Raw genomic sequence first — 18,064 nt, forward strand, 5'->3', positions numbered from 1 at the left:
GTTCGGATTCTTTTTGTAGAGCACAGATCCCTGGAAAGTGTCTTGTTTCCTGACAGACAGACGTTCCTGTGTTTGGAGTCATGGCTCGTTCTCATGCACAGTTCCGACTGTAGTTGACAGCTGTCCACCTTCTCATTAGCTCTCGCTGTCTCTCTCTGTCACTCACATACATTCAAGCCCCCCCCGCCCCCCCCGCCCCCCCCCCCCCCCGTCTGTTTCTAATATTACTGACGCAGGCTTGCTGTGTGGCTCATATACTTCCTGTTACAGTAAGGGGGTCATTTTTACTCTGCAGCTTCCCACATATAGCTGTTCTCAGGCAGCCAGAGCTGTGGAAGGGAACCTTTGCTTTAGGGATTCTCAGTGAGAGGAAATATTCTTCCTGAAAGTTGGAAATTGTGTGGTAAGCTACAGCTGCAGAGTAAACACTTCCGCGCTTGGGACGAAACAGGAGATTTTTTGTTACTGGCGTTACCGACTTCTCCAATGCTTCCCCAGGTGATCTATATTAAGGCGGCAGAGCTATTGTCAGTCTTTGGTTTTGAATTGTTGGAATTGTTTGACTCTAATAAGCATATAACCTTAATGTAGCTACGTACAGAGACGACCGTGTTGTATTTGTGTTGAACCTCGTTGTGCAATGTCTTCGGGGCAGTGACCGCTACTGTTTTTAATGGTTTCACCTTTTAGATAATCTAATCTGGGGCACAACATCAAAGCATTAGGATCATACTTGTAAGAGATGGTTTGAGGGGGCTGTATGCGTACGAACTGTAACTCATACAAATCCATGTCTTATCCCTCATCTCAGGAGAGGCAGCGGCTCGAAACCATCCTGTCTCTTTGCTCTGAGCTCGGACGGACTGAGAGGGATGGAGGCGGAGCAGCTCAGAGTTCCACTTCAGCCGTGGCAGACCTCCAGAAGATCAACCAGGAGCTCGAGAAGCTCCAAGTGAATGACGACGAAGACGACGACGCGCCATCGGTGTTTTCCGACTCCTCGGCTGTCAACGGAACAACATCAGCATCAGAGAACGGTTATTATAATGATGATCTACCGGTACGACAGAGGCGCAGCAGCGGGCAGAGAGACTACAGGGCTGAATCGCCGGCTGTCAGTCTGCGAAGCTTTGCGCCCTCGCCATCTCCACGTTTGCAGCGCACAAACGAGGTATATCACATAAGATGCTTATTTGCATGCGCCACAGGTGCACATTAAGTAGCCCTGTTAACGTTCACAAGCATCCAGATATCTGTTTATTTCGAAAGATTGTAAATAACCCCGACTTAACCGTTTTGGGCATAACACGACCAAAAAAGGAGGCGAGAAATAAACCTGGTAAAATAACACTTTAACTGTCCCTGTGATAAGAAATAGTATCATGCGATGGATTAGCAGTAATTTAACTTGACCTACAGACTGATGTCTCTGTGAAGACTAACCTAAAGAGATAATCAATCACTCATGAGTAAATCAAATGTTAAATGTCATCTCCTTCATCAAAGAGTGGCACCAGAGTGCTAAAGTAGCACCTTTGACTTTGGTCATCTTCCTAAAATATCAATCAGGATTAATTTGGGACGTGTTTATGCCTCCTATTCCCCCTTAAAAACACGAGGATAGCAAGGATCGCTCATCCTAATACTTGGAAAGTATTGATATCCTCGCCTACACAGATGCAAGATATTTACAGCTCGTTTATTAGATTAGAGCAGGCCGAGTGTTACCATTTAGAATTGACAGCTGTTGCCTGCACATTAGGGTTTATGCAGGCTTGTGTCTGTCCAGGTTTGTTCAAGTTTTTTTTTTTAGAAATGACCAACGGTGAGTAATAAAGGCTTAGGTCTCATGAACAATAATTACATGATACAGATGCTGTCGGTACACCTATATTATTTAATTCCATCACATAATTGAATGTGTAATGTAGATGATTCAGATTACAGGTAATTACCATGAATCCCTCGTGCTGCATTATGTAAAGTTACCCTTTAACTGCGTCTTTGAAGTAATGAAATCAGTGACAATATTCGTAATGTTACTAGATGTTAGAGGATGTGGCTCGCTGCCGAGGACAAGACTTGATGTCATCCGAGGAGGAAGTGAGGCGCGTCGAGGAGGAGAGGATTCAGGTGCTGAACAACATGGAGGAGCTGGAGCATAAAATCAAAGAGCTGGACAACCAAATAGAGGAATCTGCTAGAGAGGTAAAACAACGGGTCAGGCTGGACGGTCCGCCCCAATAATTCATTTGGTTTAATGTCAAATGTCGGAGTCCTTTTCAATAAAACAGAAACCCTGTAGTTTAAATGTGAAACCATAAAAAAAACAACTTTAATTTGCTTTAAGGTGGAGGTTGAGCGTGCGCTGGTCGAGGCAGAGCAGGAGTCAGAAGTCGCCGCCCTTCAGCGGGAAAAAGACGCTTTGGAAGCGCTTCACAACAAGATGGAAGACCTAGAGACCAAATCTCAACAGGAAAAAGAAAAGGTATTCAACAGGCTATTTTTAATTTAATGGGATGAGACTGAAGAGACTTTTCACAAGGATAGTGTTCATCCACAGTCTAAGGTGCCTTATGATGCATCAAGGTGCATCTTCTTTGAATTTCTCTGATGAGATGCTGGTATGTCATGATATTACCCATACGAATGTTAGAAAGCACATATAACATAATGTTAAGTGATAGAAAAACATGTTCAAATGAGTTAAAAAAGAGTTAAAACCTATTTTCAAACGGGTTTTTACCAGCACCGTGTGTTCCATGGCGTATGGTATATAGGCAGCTCAAACACTGTCATACATTCATGGGTCATGTGACCAACTGGTAGGTGTTAATCCTTCTCATGCTCTCTCTGGTCCAAATATATATCTGCTAATACTGCCCGGGGTGCGCCAGTCACCAAATGATCCTATCTGATACACACTACTTCAAGCCAGCCCACTGATGTATACAAGCGAAAGTGTGTGTCTCCTGTCCACGTTTATACCACCATATGGTAAAACTGACAGGGTGGGAAGGTGTAAGTGGATAAACAGATGGAATTTGTTATTAGTATGTGTGTGTGTGTGTGTTTGTGCATGATTCAGTATGACACTTGGACATTCCACTTTGTTGGATTTAGTCCCAGCCCTACTCTGAAATTTCCATGCAGCCAACGGAGAGTGTAGCTGATAAAACTCCATCGTGACAATGAGGAAAAGAGGGAAAGAAAGACCGGACAGAACGTTAAGAAGGATAACTTTTGCCCTCGGCGGTCAAAACTGCAGTTGGAAAGTAGATGAAGTTGAGTGCTTGTAGAGATTTTGGATGCCTGCGTGTGTTGTGATGATAGAAAGGACCATTAATATGAGAGTTAATTCTCTGCTGAGCCATTCCATATGTCCCCATCTCCCTTCCCACCCATTTCTTCAATCATTCCCATTCAAACAAACTGGAAACAAAGGCAGGACACAAAACTCTCTGCAGAATTACTCATACCACCTCCATATACTCCTTCCTCAATTCCTATAACCAGCTCTCCATTGCTCTGCCAGATTTTTGTTCTCCAGCTTACCCCTTCCCCTCCCTCTAGGCTAGCCTTACTGACCTGGTTGCTATATGAACTAACTGTGGCTCCCGCAGTCCCCACTAACTCAGCCATCCTCTCTCTGTCCCGTGTGTGTGCGTGCTTGTCTTTGTACTTATCTGTACACATAAAAAAAATGTGTACATGGTACATATGTCCTTTTGTTGGCGAATGTGCGTACATCTATGTGTATGTACATGTGCGTGTGCCAGGCGTGTGAGTTGCTGCAGGCAGAAAGGGGCAGAGTAGAGAGGTTGGCTCAGATTGTGTGTGAGCAGCGCTCCCAGCTGGACAGCTGCCCTGAAGCCACCAAGGAGCCCCTGCAGGAGCAGCTAGCCAGGGTCAGTACACACACACACACACACACACACACACATACATTGCACACAAGGAAATATATGCTCAAGTGTGCGAGCCAATAACGTAACAAGCCTACAAGGAAATATTCAAACTGGGAAATGCGACAGTGTTACGTAAACATAGGAAATATGGAAAGGTGCTCGAGAGGCGCTTTCGTCAGGAAAAAGGTACACGACGCTTGCATATCTGAACTCGCATGTGAACATGCACGCATTTTCTCAGCTAACGTCAACCCCCAATTCCCCACATCCACCTTCAGTCTTCCAACTAACTTTGCTGGTTTCTATGTCGACTCATCTCACCCTTTCATCAGAAAGGTTAGCCTGCACAGGAGTATAAAGGGTCTCATGTTCGGCTATAAGTTTGGTACATTTGGGCATGGCGTCTACGGTTTTGATCGAAAACTTGATGAAAAGACGTCTTTTTACGTCATCGCTGTTATGTGGGAATGCTTCCAGTTTGTGACAAGTTGCATGTTAAATCAGACAGTGTTTGTGCATTGTTTTCTGCATGACTGTTAGTCCTCAGGTAACAACAGCGATGTCTTTTTTCCGTTTTGCATATCTTTATCAGCCCGTTGTGGGATAACAAGATTGTTTTTGCCTTATGTAGCTGACACCACTACAACTGTGCCATCCTCCAGGACAAATTCTCATCACTTGCACCATAAGGTCGGACGTTTTATGTTAGATAAATAGGCATAGAATTTGGAAGTGGTCCAGAAAAAATGAAGAAACCTTTAGAATTCTTTGTATTTCTGCATGATTGTGAACTATCACATCGTATATTTATATCCTAAAAAATGTTAACTGAAAAAGAGTTTGTTTTGGTTTTTTTTTTCCAAGAAAATTATCCAGCTAAATGTATTAGCAAAGAATTTGGACTTCTGGGATTAGCAGCTAATTTATAGGTGAAAGTAGAGTCATGTGGTTCTTGTTTCGACGGAGAAAAACCATCACTAAAGAGTTTTTGACTTCTCCACACTCCAATCCAAAGTCAGACAAACTGTTCGCAAGTGAAGGGCATTCAAGCCTATCGTTAACCTCCCTCCTCACTTCAAGAATAAGATGTGGAATAATCTGTGAGGTCACAGAAGAACCCGGGGTGACTTCTATGTAATCAAAGGCCTCCCTCTCATTGCTTTGTGCTAATGGTCATAATGGTCCCTTCTGCACCAGTGCATGCTGGCTGGTTGTAGAGTACGCACAAAAAGACCTGTGCTTGCCCTACTTTTTCAGTTCAAAATGTCTGACATGAAATAGGTCTGTAGCTTACTGTTTACTGCAGTCTGAGCTATCTTTTGCAATACTGACATTGTGCATGTTGAAAATGCAATGACAGTAAATGCTCGATATGTCGTGCAGCCCTATTCATGACTCAGACCCCACTGAACAACCATGGTGTGCATGTCTGCTCTGTATGAAGAAAAGTTGCTCCCTGTTTGCATGTTATTAAAGATCACACGTAGAGGGGAAAAACGCTAAGCGTTTTTTTTTGAACGGCAATGACCAAGATAGTAATGTTTGTTTTTGAAAAAGGAAGAACGCTGCGTTCCAATAAAAATGCCCCATGTTATTTGTAAAAGACGGCGATGGTAGTGTCATGGTTTGGTGCTGTTTTGCTGCATCTGGGCCACGACCGCTCGCAAAAAATTTGATGTTCTGTTCCTAGTCCAACTCAAATGAAGGAAACTGCCAACTTCCCGGAGCTGAAGTTGAAATATCCGAATGTGTAATAGTTCTGTGATTAATTGGGCTCTCTCTATTTATGTTTGGAACTTGTAATGAAATCTGATGATGTTTCAGGCCAAGTTTATGCAAAAACAGAGAATTCTGAAGGCGGCTTTTATACTCTGCTGTACCCCTAAGGTTGTTTATGAACGCCTGCATGTGCACTTTATTTTCTCATTCATATGGATGTACCGTAAAAGCGTTGTAAAAGTGTTTCCTTTGTGTTTATTTTCTCATGCTGGTTTTTACCCGTGCATTATTTTCCCCTCTGTGTGCATTAGGACTGTGAGGTGCTTGAGGCAGAGACGAAGCGTTTTGAGGACCTGGAGTTTCAGCAGCTTGAAAGGGAGAGCAGGCAAGACGAGGAAAAGGAGACCCATACGCAACAGCTTCTCAGGGAGATCGCAGACTACCAGCGCAGCACTGTCACTCGCAAGGTAACGGCTCTCTTTTTGTGTTTTCACACAGACACACACAGCGGATTCACTCTGTGAACATTTGACCTTAAAAAACCGTGTATACTCTGAATAATTGAACTCGTCCCACAGGAGCGGCTGTTAACTCTGAAGAAGCAGGCAGCGCAGATTACCCAGCAGGCTCAGCGAGAGAAGGAAAGCTTTTTGAAGGAGAGGAGCAACCTCGAATCGATGCTGCAAAGAGTACGAGGACATCCATGTTTGCATGTGTATGACTCTGCATCGGAAAGGCAGCAGCAGGAAAGCAAATGAGAATTTCTCTTTGGTTTTCGCTAAGGATTTTATTCCCATTTTGTCCTCTGATAGGAGAAGGAAAGCCTCGCTTTGCTGGAAAGAAAATATTCTGACCTCACCGGTGGCCGAAGTTTCACTCTAAGAGAGGTAGGACTGATTGACAGCTTGCAAACTGGATGTGAACAATTCTCCTCTTTTAACTCCTTAAGATGCTTTTAAATGGGTAGAATCCTCGAGATGTAATCATTTGGATTTCCTTCTCTGTTTGCTAGGATACAACCTTTTTAGCTGATGTGTGTCAGTCCCTCCTTTCCTCTATTTTTCTCAAGAAGGCTGAGGTACTTTTGTCCTGTTAAAGTCAGGTGGTTTCCTCGTGGTGCTTCATATTTTCTCCCCTCTGACCCTCCATTCATTGTTTTCTGCTTGCCCCTTTTGGTTTGTGGTTGTAATTCGAAGAAACGTTACAATGAGTTGAGTGGACACAGCTTACCCTCACACCCTGTGTGTTAATACGGACTTGATCTCCGGTGTCTGTTATGTCATGTGTATCTTAACAGTACTGTCTGTAAGTAACTTGTTGCCATCAAATTCCCGCAGCATTCTAACAACTAATTTTCATGTTTGACATCTTAATATGGCTGACTCACTTCGTGCTATGCCTCACCCGTTCTCTCTCCCCTATCTCTCCCCCTGATACCCTCCAGGGCTATGTCACAGTCAGTGAAATCAATGAGCTTTACTCACAGCTTGGGCAGAACCCTAAATCTGCCCCCCCTCTGGGCAAAGCCTCTCCCGAGACCCGGGTAAACCTTTCCCCTGACGACGACCCCCCCAAACCAACGGAGGATGAGGTGTGTGTCGAGGGTTTTTTGTTCACGTGTTTGTTTAGAAACACACAGGCAGATGATGAGTATCTTTTTTTTCCCCCGTAACTTCTTTTGCCCTGTTTCCTTTTTTTCTGACCATCTTTCTTTCTTTTTTCCAAGCTCTGTCATTCCTCCTCACAAGCCGACTGTCACTGCTCTTCCTCCTCCTCTTCTTCTTCGTTCCATCTTAATTCTCGCCCCCTCCCTAAAACTCCCTCTGTGCACTGGCCAGAGATCATGGTGACATATCGAGACCCCTCCCCTCTTCCTGACTCTCCCCCACCCCCCCTTCCTGTCAAAAACCATCATCAGCGGCACAGGCAGGTAAAGTGCGTGTGGTTGTGTGTGTTTACCTCAGCAGCTGTGTGTTTTTGTTTTTTTTATAGCGAACTCTATATCAAGAAAGCAGATTCAATAACTCTTCTTCTCCATGACTGTTTATAAAGCACAATTTAAAGTTATAAACCCTCATTAAAAGTTTGTTGTTTCTGTAAGTAATGGCAAAAAGTGTCCACCAGATGGCAGAGAAATAAAAATTTCTAAAGAGTTTATTCTAGACTCTCTTCATAGGAGAGGGATAATGCAACATGATTTTTGATTAGATTGGTTACTTTTTGCATTTTAATTGCTCTCTAATTCACTTGTTAAATAACATTATGAATGAACTGATAAACCTTCACATCTCCTCTGTCTCTCCGTGTGTTTTATTAGCATTTCCGTCTGCTGGAGGAGAGGAAAAGGTCTGAGAGAGAAGGCGGGTCACATCTGAGTGACACTTTGCCCAGGAAGAAAACCACCCCCACGCTGAACCCCCAGTTCACGTCCGCGACACTCGGACGGAGCTTCCCAACCAAGGTACGCGAACGTGTGTTTAGGAAATGGTCTGCGTAGATGGCACAAACGAATGGTTTGATTTCACAATCTTGTACTCTATCACAAAGTGAAATGCTTTTTCCCCCCCATGTGTAGCCCCATCAGCCTCTGGCACAGAGCACAAGTTGTGGCAGCATTCTTCCAAGAATTTTCTCTCTGTCCAACAAGGAAAGTGAATCTCGACGTCTCCATAAAGGTACACTCACACAAACTTACTCAGAAACCATTTATTCAAGGAAATTGCACGTATGTACACAGAGAGAAGAGACAACCATTTTTCCCACTTGCACTGCAGCTCCTCTGGTTCCCTATTATTAGGTGTGTATAATGTCTGAATGGAGCAGGCAATCCTCTGCTGTTCATAACCATTGTTTTTTTTTTCCATGCTTTTTCCACTTGCCAATATATTGTAATGCACTTGTTCATGGATGTTGCAGATACATCGAAATACATGTACTACTCATATCTTCCCAAAAAGAACATTAAACATCTGCAGCTCATCCAGAACGCTGCTGCTAGAGTTTTAACCCGGACTAAGAGATCTGAACACATCACACCAGTTTTAAAATCTTTACACTGGCTTCCAGTCAGTCACAGAGTAGATTTTTTTTTTTGGGGCTTTTTATGCCTTTAATGATAGGATAGTGTGAGAGAGACAGGAAGCAGGGGGCAGAGAGATGGGGAAGACACGCAGCAAAGGGCCGCCTGGTGCGGGGGTCGAACCGGGGCCCGCTGCAACGAGGACTAAGCCTAAGTACATGGGGTGGCTGCCTAACCCACTACGCCACCGACTGCCCCCACAGAGTACATTTTAAAAGCCTGCTGATGGTTTACAAATCCCACAACGGTTTAGGCCCAAAATACATCTGTGATATGTTCAGAGAATATAAACCCAGCAGAGCTCTTAGATCCAAGGACTCAGGTCAGCTGGTCCAGTCCAGAGTCCAGACTAAACATGGAGAAGCAGCATTTAGCTGTTATGCTGCAAACAAGTGGAACAAACTGCCAGTGGAGATTAAACTTTCACCAAATGGAGACATTTTTAAATCCAGGTTAAAGACATTTCTGTTCTCATGTGTCTATGCATGAAATCTGCACGCTATCTTTGAATTTATCTAGACTGTTGCTTGTTTTTAAATTCATTTAAATTATTTTATTTGTTTCTCTTTATATTCCTTTATGTATTTTTAATGCTTCTTCCACTCCCTGCTGCAATGCTTTTATTTCATGTGAAGCACTTTGAATTGTTTTGTACATGAAATGTGCTATACAAATAAATTTGATTTGATTTGATTTGATCCACATAAAAATAATCATATGGGGTAAATTTGGGGCCTCAACTCAAACACACACACACACATCTTTGAGTGATAAATTGAAAGTACACCTTATATGGAAATGGTGTCCATGTTAGAGGTTTGGATTTGTGGGTGTTCACAGTGATGTGTTTTGGAAAATTGCACTGCTGCTCATTTGTTTATCTGTGGGATAAGATAATGCAGGAATGTGATAGGATTTCTTTTTTTTTGCGCATACACCAGTAATTGTTTAAAAAGATAGACAGAGATGTCTTCTATGTTAAAAATCCACTTCAGTTTCTACTGTCCATTTTGGATGATAAAGGAAATCAGTTGTTCAGTCATCTCAGAGTAAAATCCTTTCATGTAACTGTATTCAGACATGCAAGCGCCAACCACGTTTTTTGATCTCTCACAGATAGTTTTCACTTCCCTCCCATATGATGCTCAGATTTTACACTTTTTTTTATTTTTGGGGTGTCATGTATTATATTACACTAAGTCGCAGTCTTTTTTTCCGGGAAATGGTGTGTGTATCTGGTCCCCCGTTTCCTTTGGTTCCTTGATCTGGCTCATCTGATGGGTGGGTCTCCTATATGGGTCTGATGGTATCAGTTTGTTGTGCGTGTGCCTCTTCCTGTACCCAGGGGCTCAGTTAGTCTCTCTTCAAAGTATCTGCTCGGTAATTTTGTCATCAGTCTTCCGCCTGTGCTTTTCCCTCTCCGGACATCTTTGAACTGCTTGGGGATACTTTTAGGACATATATTTTGACATGAGTGCTCGTTTTTTCACTAGCTTTTAGTTTTTGTGTGCTTGCTTGACCGACTCTTTGGGAGCAAATTTGACCTAAAATAACAGAATCTTTTTTCCTGGGACTTGGGTGAAAACACGTGTCAAAGTGGCGGGCCATTGCGCTCCAAATTTAAACCCATCTGGGCAAACTGTCCCAGGAGGAGTGCCAGAGACAGGTACAACACATGGGTGCATGCGCGACTACGATGAAAAAGTGATGTTTGTAACTTCTCTCACTGTCTGTGTAGGCCAGCAAGGCTCCCGGGCAGCTTCCCAGACTAACGTCTACCTCGATGCCTTTGGCTACCGTGACAACCAGGCTTTTGACACATTGAGTGTGGACAGCAGTGACTCCATTGAAACCAGCATATCTGCTTGCTCACCCGACAATGTCTCCAGGTAAGAGTATGTGGCACGCGTTGTTTCTGTTTGTGTGCAGATGGGCTGCTGTGTATAATGACAGAAGTAACAAGGGCAAACGTTTGAAAGCCTTTGTCTTTTTGCCACATACTGTAACTCCTGGGACGCGGTATGTGGAAAAGTTTCCCGCCTTTCATGTTCCCTCCTCGGGGAACTCTGTGTGTTATACGAGTTGAGGTGGACTCTTGATTAGTGCTCTGGGGGATCAGGTTACGGAAGACGGAACGCACAAACGTGCGCACGCGTGTGTCTGGGTATATATGTGTGTGTGTGTGCGTGTTAACAGTCAACCCCCCTCAGGTTCAGATGAACTGAACGAACCAGCATGAGTGTGGAGGTACATCTGGGGGTCCAGCCCCCCATCTGGACTGAAACCATGTGTGCTTGCTCTCCTTCTCTCCTCTTCCCGGCTCTTAAATCGATCTTTTTTTTCTCCCCTGGTCTCATTTTGTTTGAATGGTACGGACTTGGTTTAGCAGATTGGAAACCGTTTGCAGAATGATCTCTCTGAGTTGGGATTTTTTTTTCCATCCTGAGCTGGGTTCTTGTTGGATTGCCTCCTGTTAACCTGTTAACGATGGTCTTATGATAGGGCTGGGTTCTTTTTTCCATGTCGCTAGTGATGTGTTTTGTTTTGGAAAAATTGGGTTGGAGCAAGAGAAATGATCCAAAGAAATGAGAGACTGAATTTAACCCCGGATGGTACATAATGACTATGAGCGCAATTCCCTCTCATCGATTAGGGTAAGAAAACGGCAGGATTGGGACAAACGCCTGAATGTTTTGTTGAGTGTGGAGCTTGAAATGATTGTTCCATAACTGCCTATGACATTCTGTTAATATATGAAATGATTTGTAGTTTAAATCAAGTGCTGAAATACTGATTTTATTCAGTCCTGCCGTTCCATGTGCTTTGGGTGATTTTCACTTTGAAATAAGTACCGTTCATATTTCAAGTCAACAACCATAAACATGCACAGCCGTTGGCGGTGTGGCATTGAGCTGTCCGCAGCAGAGGGATTGTTGAGAACTCTGAAGTTGATTCAACATCAAACTGGATTCAAAACGGTGCATGTGAGAAAAAGAAAAGGAAAAAAGACCAGAGAGCGGGAAAAAGCATTTTTTAATTTCTCTCCAAGCTCCTGTTTTTTCTCATCTTTCATACCCTCCCACCCAGTCGTTTTGTTCTCTTTTCTGTTTCCACTTTTATCCTCCCCATCCCTCTGATTTGTGTATACTTTAGCATAATGTGCACCATTCCTCTTCACAATGTTGTGACATCATCACACATCAGCACAGGGTATCCATTTCCTCTGGCTCCAGATGAGAGAGAACTCTGTGTGTGTGTGTGTGTGTGTGTGTGTGTGTGTGTGTGTGTGTGTTCCTGTATTAGGTATATTATGGGGACATAGATTAGTTTATATAGTTTCTTTTTGAGTTTCTTTTCTTGTCTCCCTTTTTAAAATGATCAGATCAAATCATCAGAACTGATGTAAACACAATTATGTGTGTGTGTGTGTGTGTGTGTCAAATCACAGAGGAAATCCATTTGGACAGGAAGCCAGGAATTTTAGGATTGGACTGTCTCGGTTCTCCTTCTGCCTTTCTGACTCTAGCTTTGTGTGTCCCAGACTACAGATGGTCTGCACACGATATGTGTTCTTGACAAACATCAAAGGGAAGGAATTTGTATACATATTTGTCCGAGTGAGGCTTTAAACTAAATTTACGCTCTGCTCTCTAATTTTCTTCCTCAATTCTGCTCTCCCCTCAAGCCAACACACACACACTCGCACACACACACACACACACACACACACACACAGATACACACATCCATAGGCAGGGGATAATCGGGAGTATTCCCTGGAGACTGTAGCGTTTGGGTTTGAATACTACATTAGAATTCTTTTTTTAGCTTCAGCTCTTTGCGTGTTGCATGTGTGTACGTACAGCACTCTGGTGCAGTTTGACACTGGATTACACTAATCCCAAAAGTGCTGCTCGACGATTTAGTGCACCGACAGAAAAAGTAAAGGAAAAAGAGAGAAAAACGCATAAAAAAGTTTGAATGGGTTCAGCCCATCGTTGCTGCTGCTGATGGAGCAGGTTTAATTGATTAACTTGGCAGATGATCAGCTTTATAACACAATCAACGTATTAGTCGTTCGGCACGATGCACATTGACTTGGCTTTTGTTTACTCGTGACTGTTTACTAAGTGGTTGGTGTGATGATTGTTCTGTGTGTTCCCGCAGTGCCAGTACATCAAATGTGGCCAAGCTAGAGGAGATGGAGCGCCTGCTGAGAGAAGCGCAGGCCGAGAAGAGCCTCCTCATGGAATACAAGGTTTCTAATCACACGAGTCACACCCGTTCGCATTTAACAGTCAGCGTGAAATGACGAGCCTTGATCTGCCTCGATGATATTTTCCCCAAACTCAGCATAACTGCAGGAAATACTAAGTTGACTTTTTTTTTTAAATCCGGCTGCGCGTTCTGACATTTTACAAACGTTCGTATTGTTTCTCAGGAGCAAGAAATGGAAATGCGAAAGCAGGCCCTGGAAGATGAGAGGAGAAGAAGGGAGGATTTGGAGAAGAGGTTACAGGAAGAGACGAATAGACGCCAGAAACTCATCGACCGCGAGGTGAAACTGCGGGAAAAACAAAGAGCACAGGTGAGCGTGAAGAACGAGACAGGACTGATGTGCACCTGTCTGAGCTGTCGTGCTCCTCCCGCATCTTTTTTCCATCTCGGTCATCTCATAAAGAATCCCCATGGGGTGGTCCGTGGCGTAGTGGGTACAGCAGGCGCCCCATGTACAAGAGGCTATAGTCCTCCCGCATCGGACGGCCCTTTGCTGCATGTCGTTCCCCCTCTCTCTGCCCCCTGCTTCCTGTCTCTCTAAACTGTCCTATCCATTAAAGGCGTAAAAGTCCCAAAAAATAACAATTAAAAAAAAAGAATCTCCATCATAGCTTGTAGAATATGTTGGTTTTAAGTCGTACCACAGGACTGGTTGTTACCCTTTGGAAACAAAACATTCAGGGCTCTATTCCCGGCTCAGTTACCCAGTAAGCTGTGGGACAGCTGTGGGCAACGCACGCTGTGGTCATCAAGCAATCTTAAGAAAGCGTGAGGAGAGACGGTTGAGATTGTTAGTATAAAAGCAGTGAATCAGGTAAAGAAAATGTTATTATCAATAGAAATGCAGAAGAAGTGTTTTTAGTCTAAAAAAAAAAGTCCCTGGACAAGAAAACTCGACTAACCAGAAATGTCTCCATCAACTGTCCCTCTAGGCTAGTTTGGCAGCTAAGATATTTCCTTCATACTTTGTATTTTGGCTCCTGAGGTGGAAAAAAGGATTGCTATTGTCAAAAATTGTTTGTAGACAACCCTTCAGGATTTGAACTTTGAGAGAAGTCCCTTCCATCTTGTTTCTGTAGCAAACGTTTGTATGTTTCATGCGAAATTTCCCTCTTTTGGTCTGTTTCTTATCCTGCTGACAGGACTCATTGTGAGCTCCATCTGTCACGTTCAGTCCTTTTCTTTGGACCATCAACTGCTGGCGGCTGAAAAAAGACTGACGCTTTAATGTTTGCTAAATCACATACATCTGTGGGATCTTTAAACGTTTCCACCTCTTGTTAACCGTTTCACTCTGCTCCCTCCAGTCCCGGCCGCTAACCCGGTACCTGCCGGTGAGAAAAGACGATTTTGACCTGCGGGCTCACATCGAGTCAGCGGGCCACAGCACAGACACGTGCTTCCACTTGTCCATCTCTGAAAAAACCTGCCGAGGCTATCTGGTCAAGATGGGAGGCAAGATCAAAACCTGGAAGAAACGCTGGTTTGTCTTTGACCGCAACCGACGCACGCTTTCCTACTACGCAGGTAGGACAGAAGACGCACGCACGCACGCTTTCAGCCACAGAAAGACACAACCGAGTCATCTCTTTCACGCGTTTGTCTAATTTTATATCTCCTGCAGACAAGCACGAAGCCAAGCTAAAAGGAGTGATTTATTTCCAAGCCATAGAAGAAGTATATTACGATCATTTGAAGAATGCACACAAGGTACGTGTTGATGCACACGTTTCATTCAGAGTTAATGCATGCTTAACTCCTGTGCCTCGATTTATTTCTCCAATTTCCTATCCTCACTTGTGAGGACGGCCCATCATCATTCCTCCTCTCCCTCCATTTTTGTTACATCATCTCCTTCTCCTTTTCTTCGTTCTCCTCCTCAGAGTCCAAACCCCTCCCTAACCTTCAGCGTGAAGACTCACGACAGAGTCTACTACATGGTCGCTCCGTCCCCTGAGGCAATGAGGATCTGGATGGATGTGATAGTCACAGGTGCTGAAGGATACACCCAGTTCATGGTGTAGTGACGAGGTGGCGGCGACACATTAGAGTGTGTCCATGTAGCGTTTATCTCTGGCAGGGTGCTCTGTCCCGGCAATGCATCAAAACAGCGCTCAGACTCATATCAGGGTAAACTACACAGCTTATGACAAGCTTACCCACATCCTCTGAACTTTTAGTGTCCGGCCAATCTGCTCCCACAAATACCCTTTTCTGCCTTTGTTGCGGTGACGGCAACCGCTTCTCCTCCATTTTACTGGCTCCCAGGCTGAACAGTTCTGCCCGTGTGATTGGTTGACTGAAAATGACACAACTTTCATCACACACGCTCTTTCGTTATGGGGAACAATAGAAAAAGAAACAAACCGCCATGTGGACGCCCAGCCTGGCGCTTCTTAAAGGAACAATTCTCAATGCCTTCAGCGTTAGTTAGGGATACTACTTTTATCTCTCACGTTGAGACACACCGCCAAGGCTGCTTTGTAACATCAAATGCAAGATGGCTGCCGTGATATTCGTGCAGAGCGTGACAGTGTGGGACAGTAATTCTTACATTTATATGCAATCTTGTAGTTTAATCCAACAGCAGTAATTTACTGAAGGAGATCAGAGATGTGCTGCGATGCAGCGCTGCCTTAGAAATAAATTCAAGCGTGCCTTACACTTTTTGCTCAAGCATTAAGGATCCACAATCATGTTAGAGATACGTTAACCCAACCACACTTTTACCTTGAGCTTAGTTTGACTTAAGAGCAGCCCATGTCTCAGCAGCTCCTCTTTAGACTGCTTTTTTACAAACATCATCGTTATGTTGGGATAACGGGGCCTGGTTGAGCTCAATACTGCGTCCTGTTTTGGCCGACACCTTCTGCACCAGCTACAGGTTTTTTTGTGTGTGAAAGAACTCAGTTTCCAGTGTCCAGTGCATTTTTGAGTGCTTTGAATCAACGAAAAACAAAAGTCAATGATAAATTAGGAAAGGCTGTTCGGCAGATGTGTCTCTAATTTCCTTTATATTTTCCAGCACAGTTCGCAGTGGTGTGTTATTACTGTGGCGTTCTCAGGTCAAAGCTGTGTGCATGGATGTGCAGGCATGCATCGAATGATTATGTTATGAAGTGGCCCTTCCGGGTGCGTGACCCAAGCTCACAGCTATGAACTGTGGGTTTTCTAATGTCGCTCCAAGGTGCTAATGATACGTAATATTTAAAGACACACCCTCGTGTTATACTCTTTAAACAGCAGTGTAATTAGACACTGGGATGGTTGGGTGTTTATTTCTTAAGTGACCCTTTTAAATGACTGAACGCGCTGAAGTATTTCCACACACTCTTCAAGCAAAGAATAAACGTCTGGTTGGAATGCTTTTTCTAAAGCTACAAAGGCACGAGAGGCACGAAGTATTTGGTATTTGTACATTTTGGTTTAATATTGTACTTTTTGAGTTTTTTTAAGATCCTAATCTCAGTTAAGATCCATTATCAGCTAAAATATATACATTTGGGCCATTTTTATAGAAAAGAAATTGGCACCATCGCTACATGCAGACTAGATATCTTTTGAGGGCAACATTTATTCGTATAATCGATGCGGTGGATAAAGTTTTCTTTTTAAGATTCGAGCGATCGAGCCTGTGGTACATTTCATTCTTCCGATCACTGAAACATACTGATTGTTGTGCTGCTTTTGTCCACTTATCCTCCGTGGAACGGCATTTGCTTGTATCACCCCCCCAAAACAAATGTTTTGCTTTCAATCACTATTCCACTATGATTACTAAAGCTGCTCTTTGTATGATACTCCAGTCTATGTTTTGTAGTATATAATGTTATGTGTTATGCGATAGCTCACTGCTTAGTGCATGTCTCGTCTTACATCCCTGCGTTCTTTCTTTTTGTCATTTTGTCGACCAAAGTATTTGTCCAAGTCATTTGATATATGTGTTTTATTTTAGTTTTTTTTCTCTTTTAGTACAATAAGATCAAAAGTATATATGTAGTCTCTTCTAGCACGGCATACCAAGCACATGCCCATCCAACTAATGGAGCTGTTACTCTGGAAGAGTTTTTTTCCCCCCTCATTGACTTTTCAAGTTTATCAGACTGTATTTATGCCACTATCGGTGCATGTATCTTAATTTTGTATTTTCATATAAATAATAATAAATGATATATCTGACCTTTTATGCTGTTAGTGTCTTAAGGAGTCTGTTTCTGTGGGGTTGCCTGATAAAATGTACCAGTAATTTCGGTGCCACAACTGCAGAGCAGCTGAGGCTTTTGGGCTAAATGGACAAACCACCTTTTGGAATACTTTATTGTTTTCCTCACAGGATGTCTTCACTTATTGATGAGAAATATGGCTACAAGTATTACTTTTCGTCTTCTAATGTGAGAAAGTTTGTTTGTTTCTTCCTTTTTGAAACAAGTCGTTTGAGAATCTAGCTAATTCACCCCCCTTTGCCCTACCACTCCATTTTCCATTCTTGCAGGATGGGTAGGTCCCCCCCTTTCTTTTGGAGATCAAAGAGAAGTGGTCATCCGGCCAACCAAATGGCACCAAGGGCTGGACGACCACTGCTGCTTGATCTCCAAATGAAAAGAAGCACCATATCCCAGCAAAATTAGGGGCCAAGCGCTCCAGCCAAGGGTGGGAGCCGGGATTAGGCCGACTCTGGTGACTTGAGTGCTTCGCATTTCACTTGGAATATTGAAATTAGAAAAATATGGACTTGCACTGGCCGATTTAATTGCTTGTTATAATTATGTTACGCTGCGTCATGCGGCGTCCAGTTGAGACTTAAAATATTTTGGGATTCGACATTGTATAAGCAACGCTAAATTTCTTTAATAGTAGACAAGGAGAGATCTGTTAAGTTTGATCAAATGATCTAAGTTAGGCCAAAAGAGAGAACAACACAGTAACCATACATTACATTTCTTTCTTCTTTGCTAGAAATGGTACTCAATTTTCTTTTTCATTGTCTACACAGTTTTCCTCGCTGTAGCTATAGCCATTTATGTTTGTTTAATCGCATTTTCTTCTGTTTGACATGTTGCTTCTACTCTGATTTATTGTA

General features: G+C 43.3%; 1 protein-coding gene across 5 annotated transcripts in view; it reads left to right on the forward strand.

Annotated features, from left to right (window-relative positions):
• Positions 1–17,168, forward strand: part of phldb2b (pleckstrin homology-like domain, family B, member 2b) — a 39,752-nt gene extending 22,584 nt beyond the window's left edge. For 2 of the 5 annotated variants that reach the window (XM_075452867.1, XM_075452871.1), the window contains 17 exons: positions 812–1,171; positions 2,047–2,208; positions 2,351–2,488; positions 3,780–3,908; positions 5,939–6,094; positions 6,206–6,316; positions 6,440–6,514; positions 7,072–7,218; positions 7,354–7,557; positions 7,945–8,088; positions 8,203–8,302; positions 10,445–10,595; positions 12,874–12,964; positions 13,148–13,294; positions 14,292–14,511; positions 14,609–14,694; positions 14,868–17,168. In XM_075452867.1, coding sequence (XP_075308982.1) covers positions 812–1,171; positions 2,047–2,208; positions 2,351–2,488; positions 3,780–3,908; positions 5,939–6,094; positions 6,206–6,316; positions 6,440–6,514; positions 7,072–7,218; positions 7,354–7,557; positions 7,945–8,088; positions 8,203–8,302; positions 10,445–10,595; positions 12,874–12,964; positions 13,148–13,294; positions 14,292–14,511; positions 14,609–14,694; positions 14,868–15,008 — 2,562 coding nt within the window. In that variant the 3' untranslated portion in view covers positions 15,009–17,168. The remainder of the gene's footprint in view (positions 1–811; positions 1,172–2,046; positions 2,209–2,350; positions 2,489–3,779; positions 3,909–5,938; positions 6,095–6,205; positions 6,317–6,439; positions 6,515–7,071; positions 7,219–7,353; positions 7,558–7,944; positions 8,089–8,202; positions 8,303–10,444; positions 10,596–12,873; positions 12,965–13,147; positions 13,295–14,291; positions 14,512–14,608; positions 14,695–14,867) is intronic. The other 3 variants (XM_075452869.1, XM_075452868.1, XM_075452870.1) reach the window with 3 other exon arrangements.
• Positions 17,169–18,064: the final 896 nt, after the last annotated feature.

Source organism: Odontesthes bonariensis, chromosome 20, assembly GCF_027942865.1.
Source record: "Odontesthes bonariensis isolate fOdoBon6 chromosome 20, fOdoBon6.hap1, whole genome shotgun sequence".
In the NCBI taxonomy this organism is placed as follows: Eukaryota; Metazoa; Chordata; class Actinopteri; order Atheriniformes; family Atherinopsidae; genus Odontesthes; species Odontesthes bonariensis.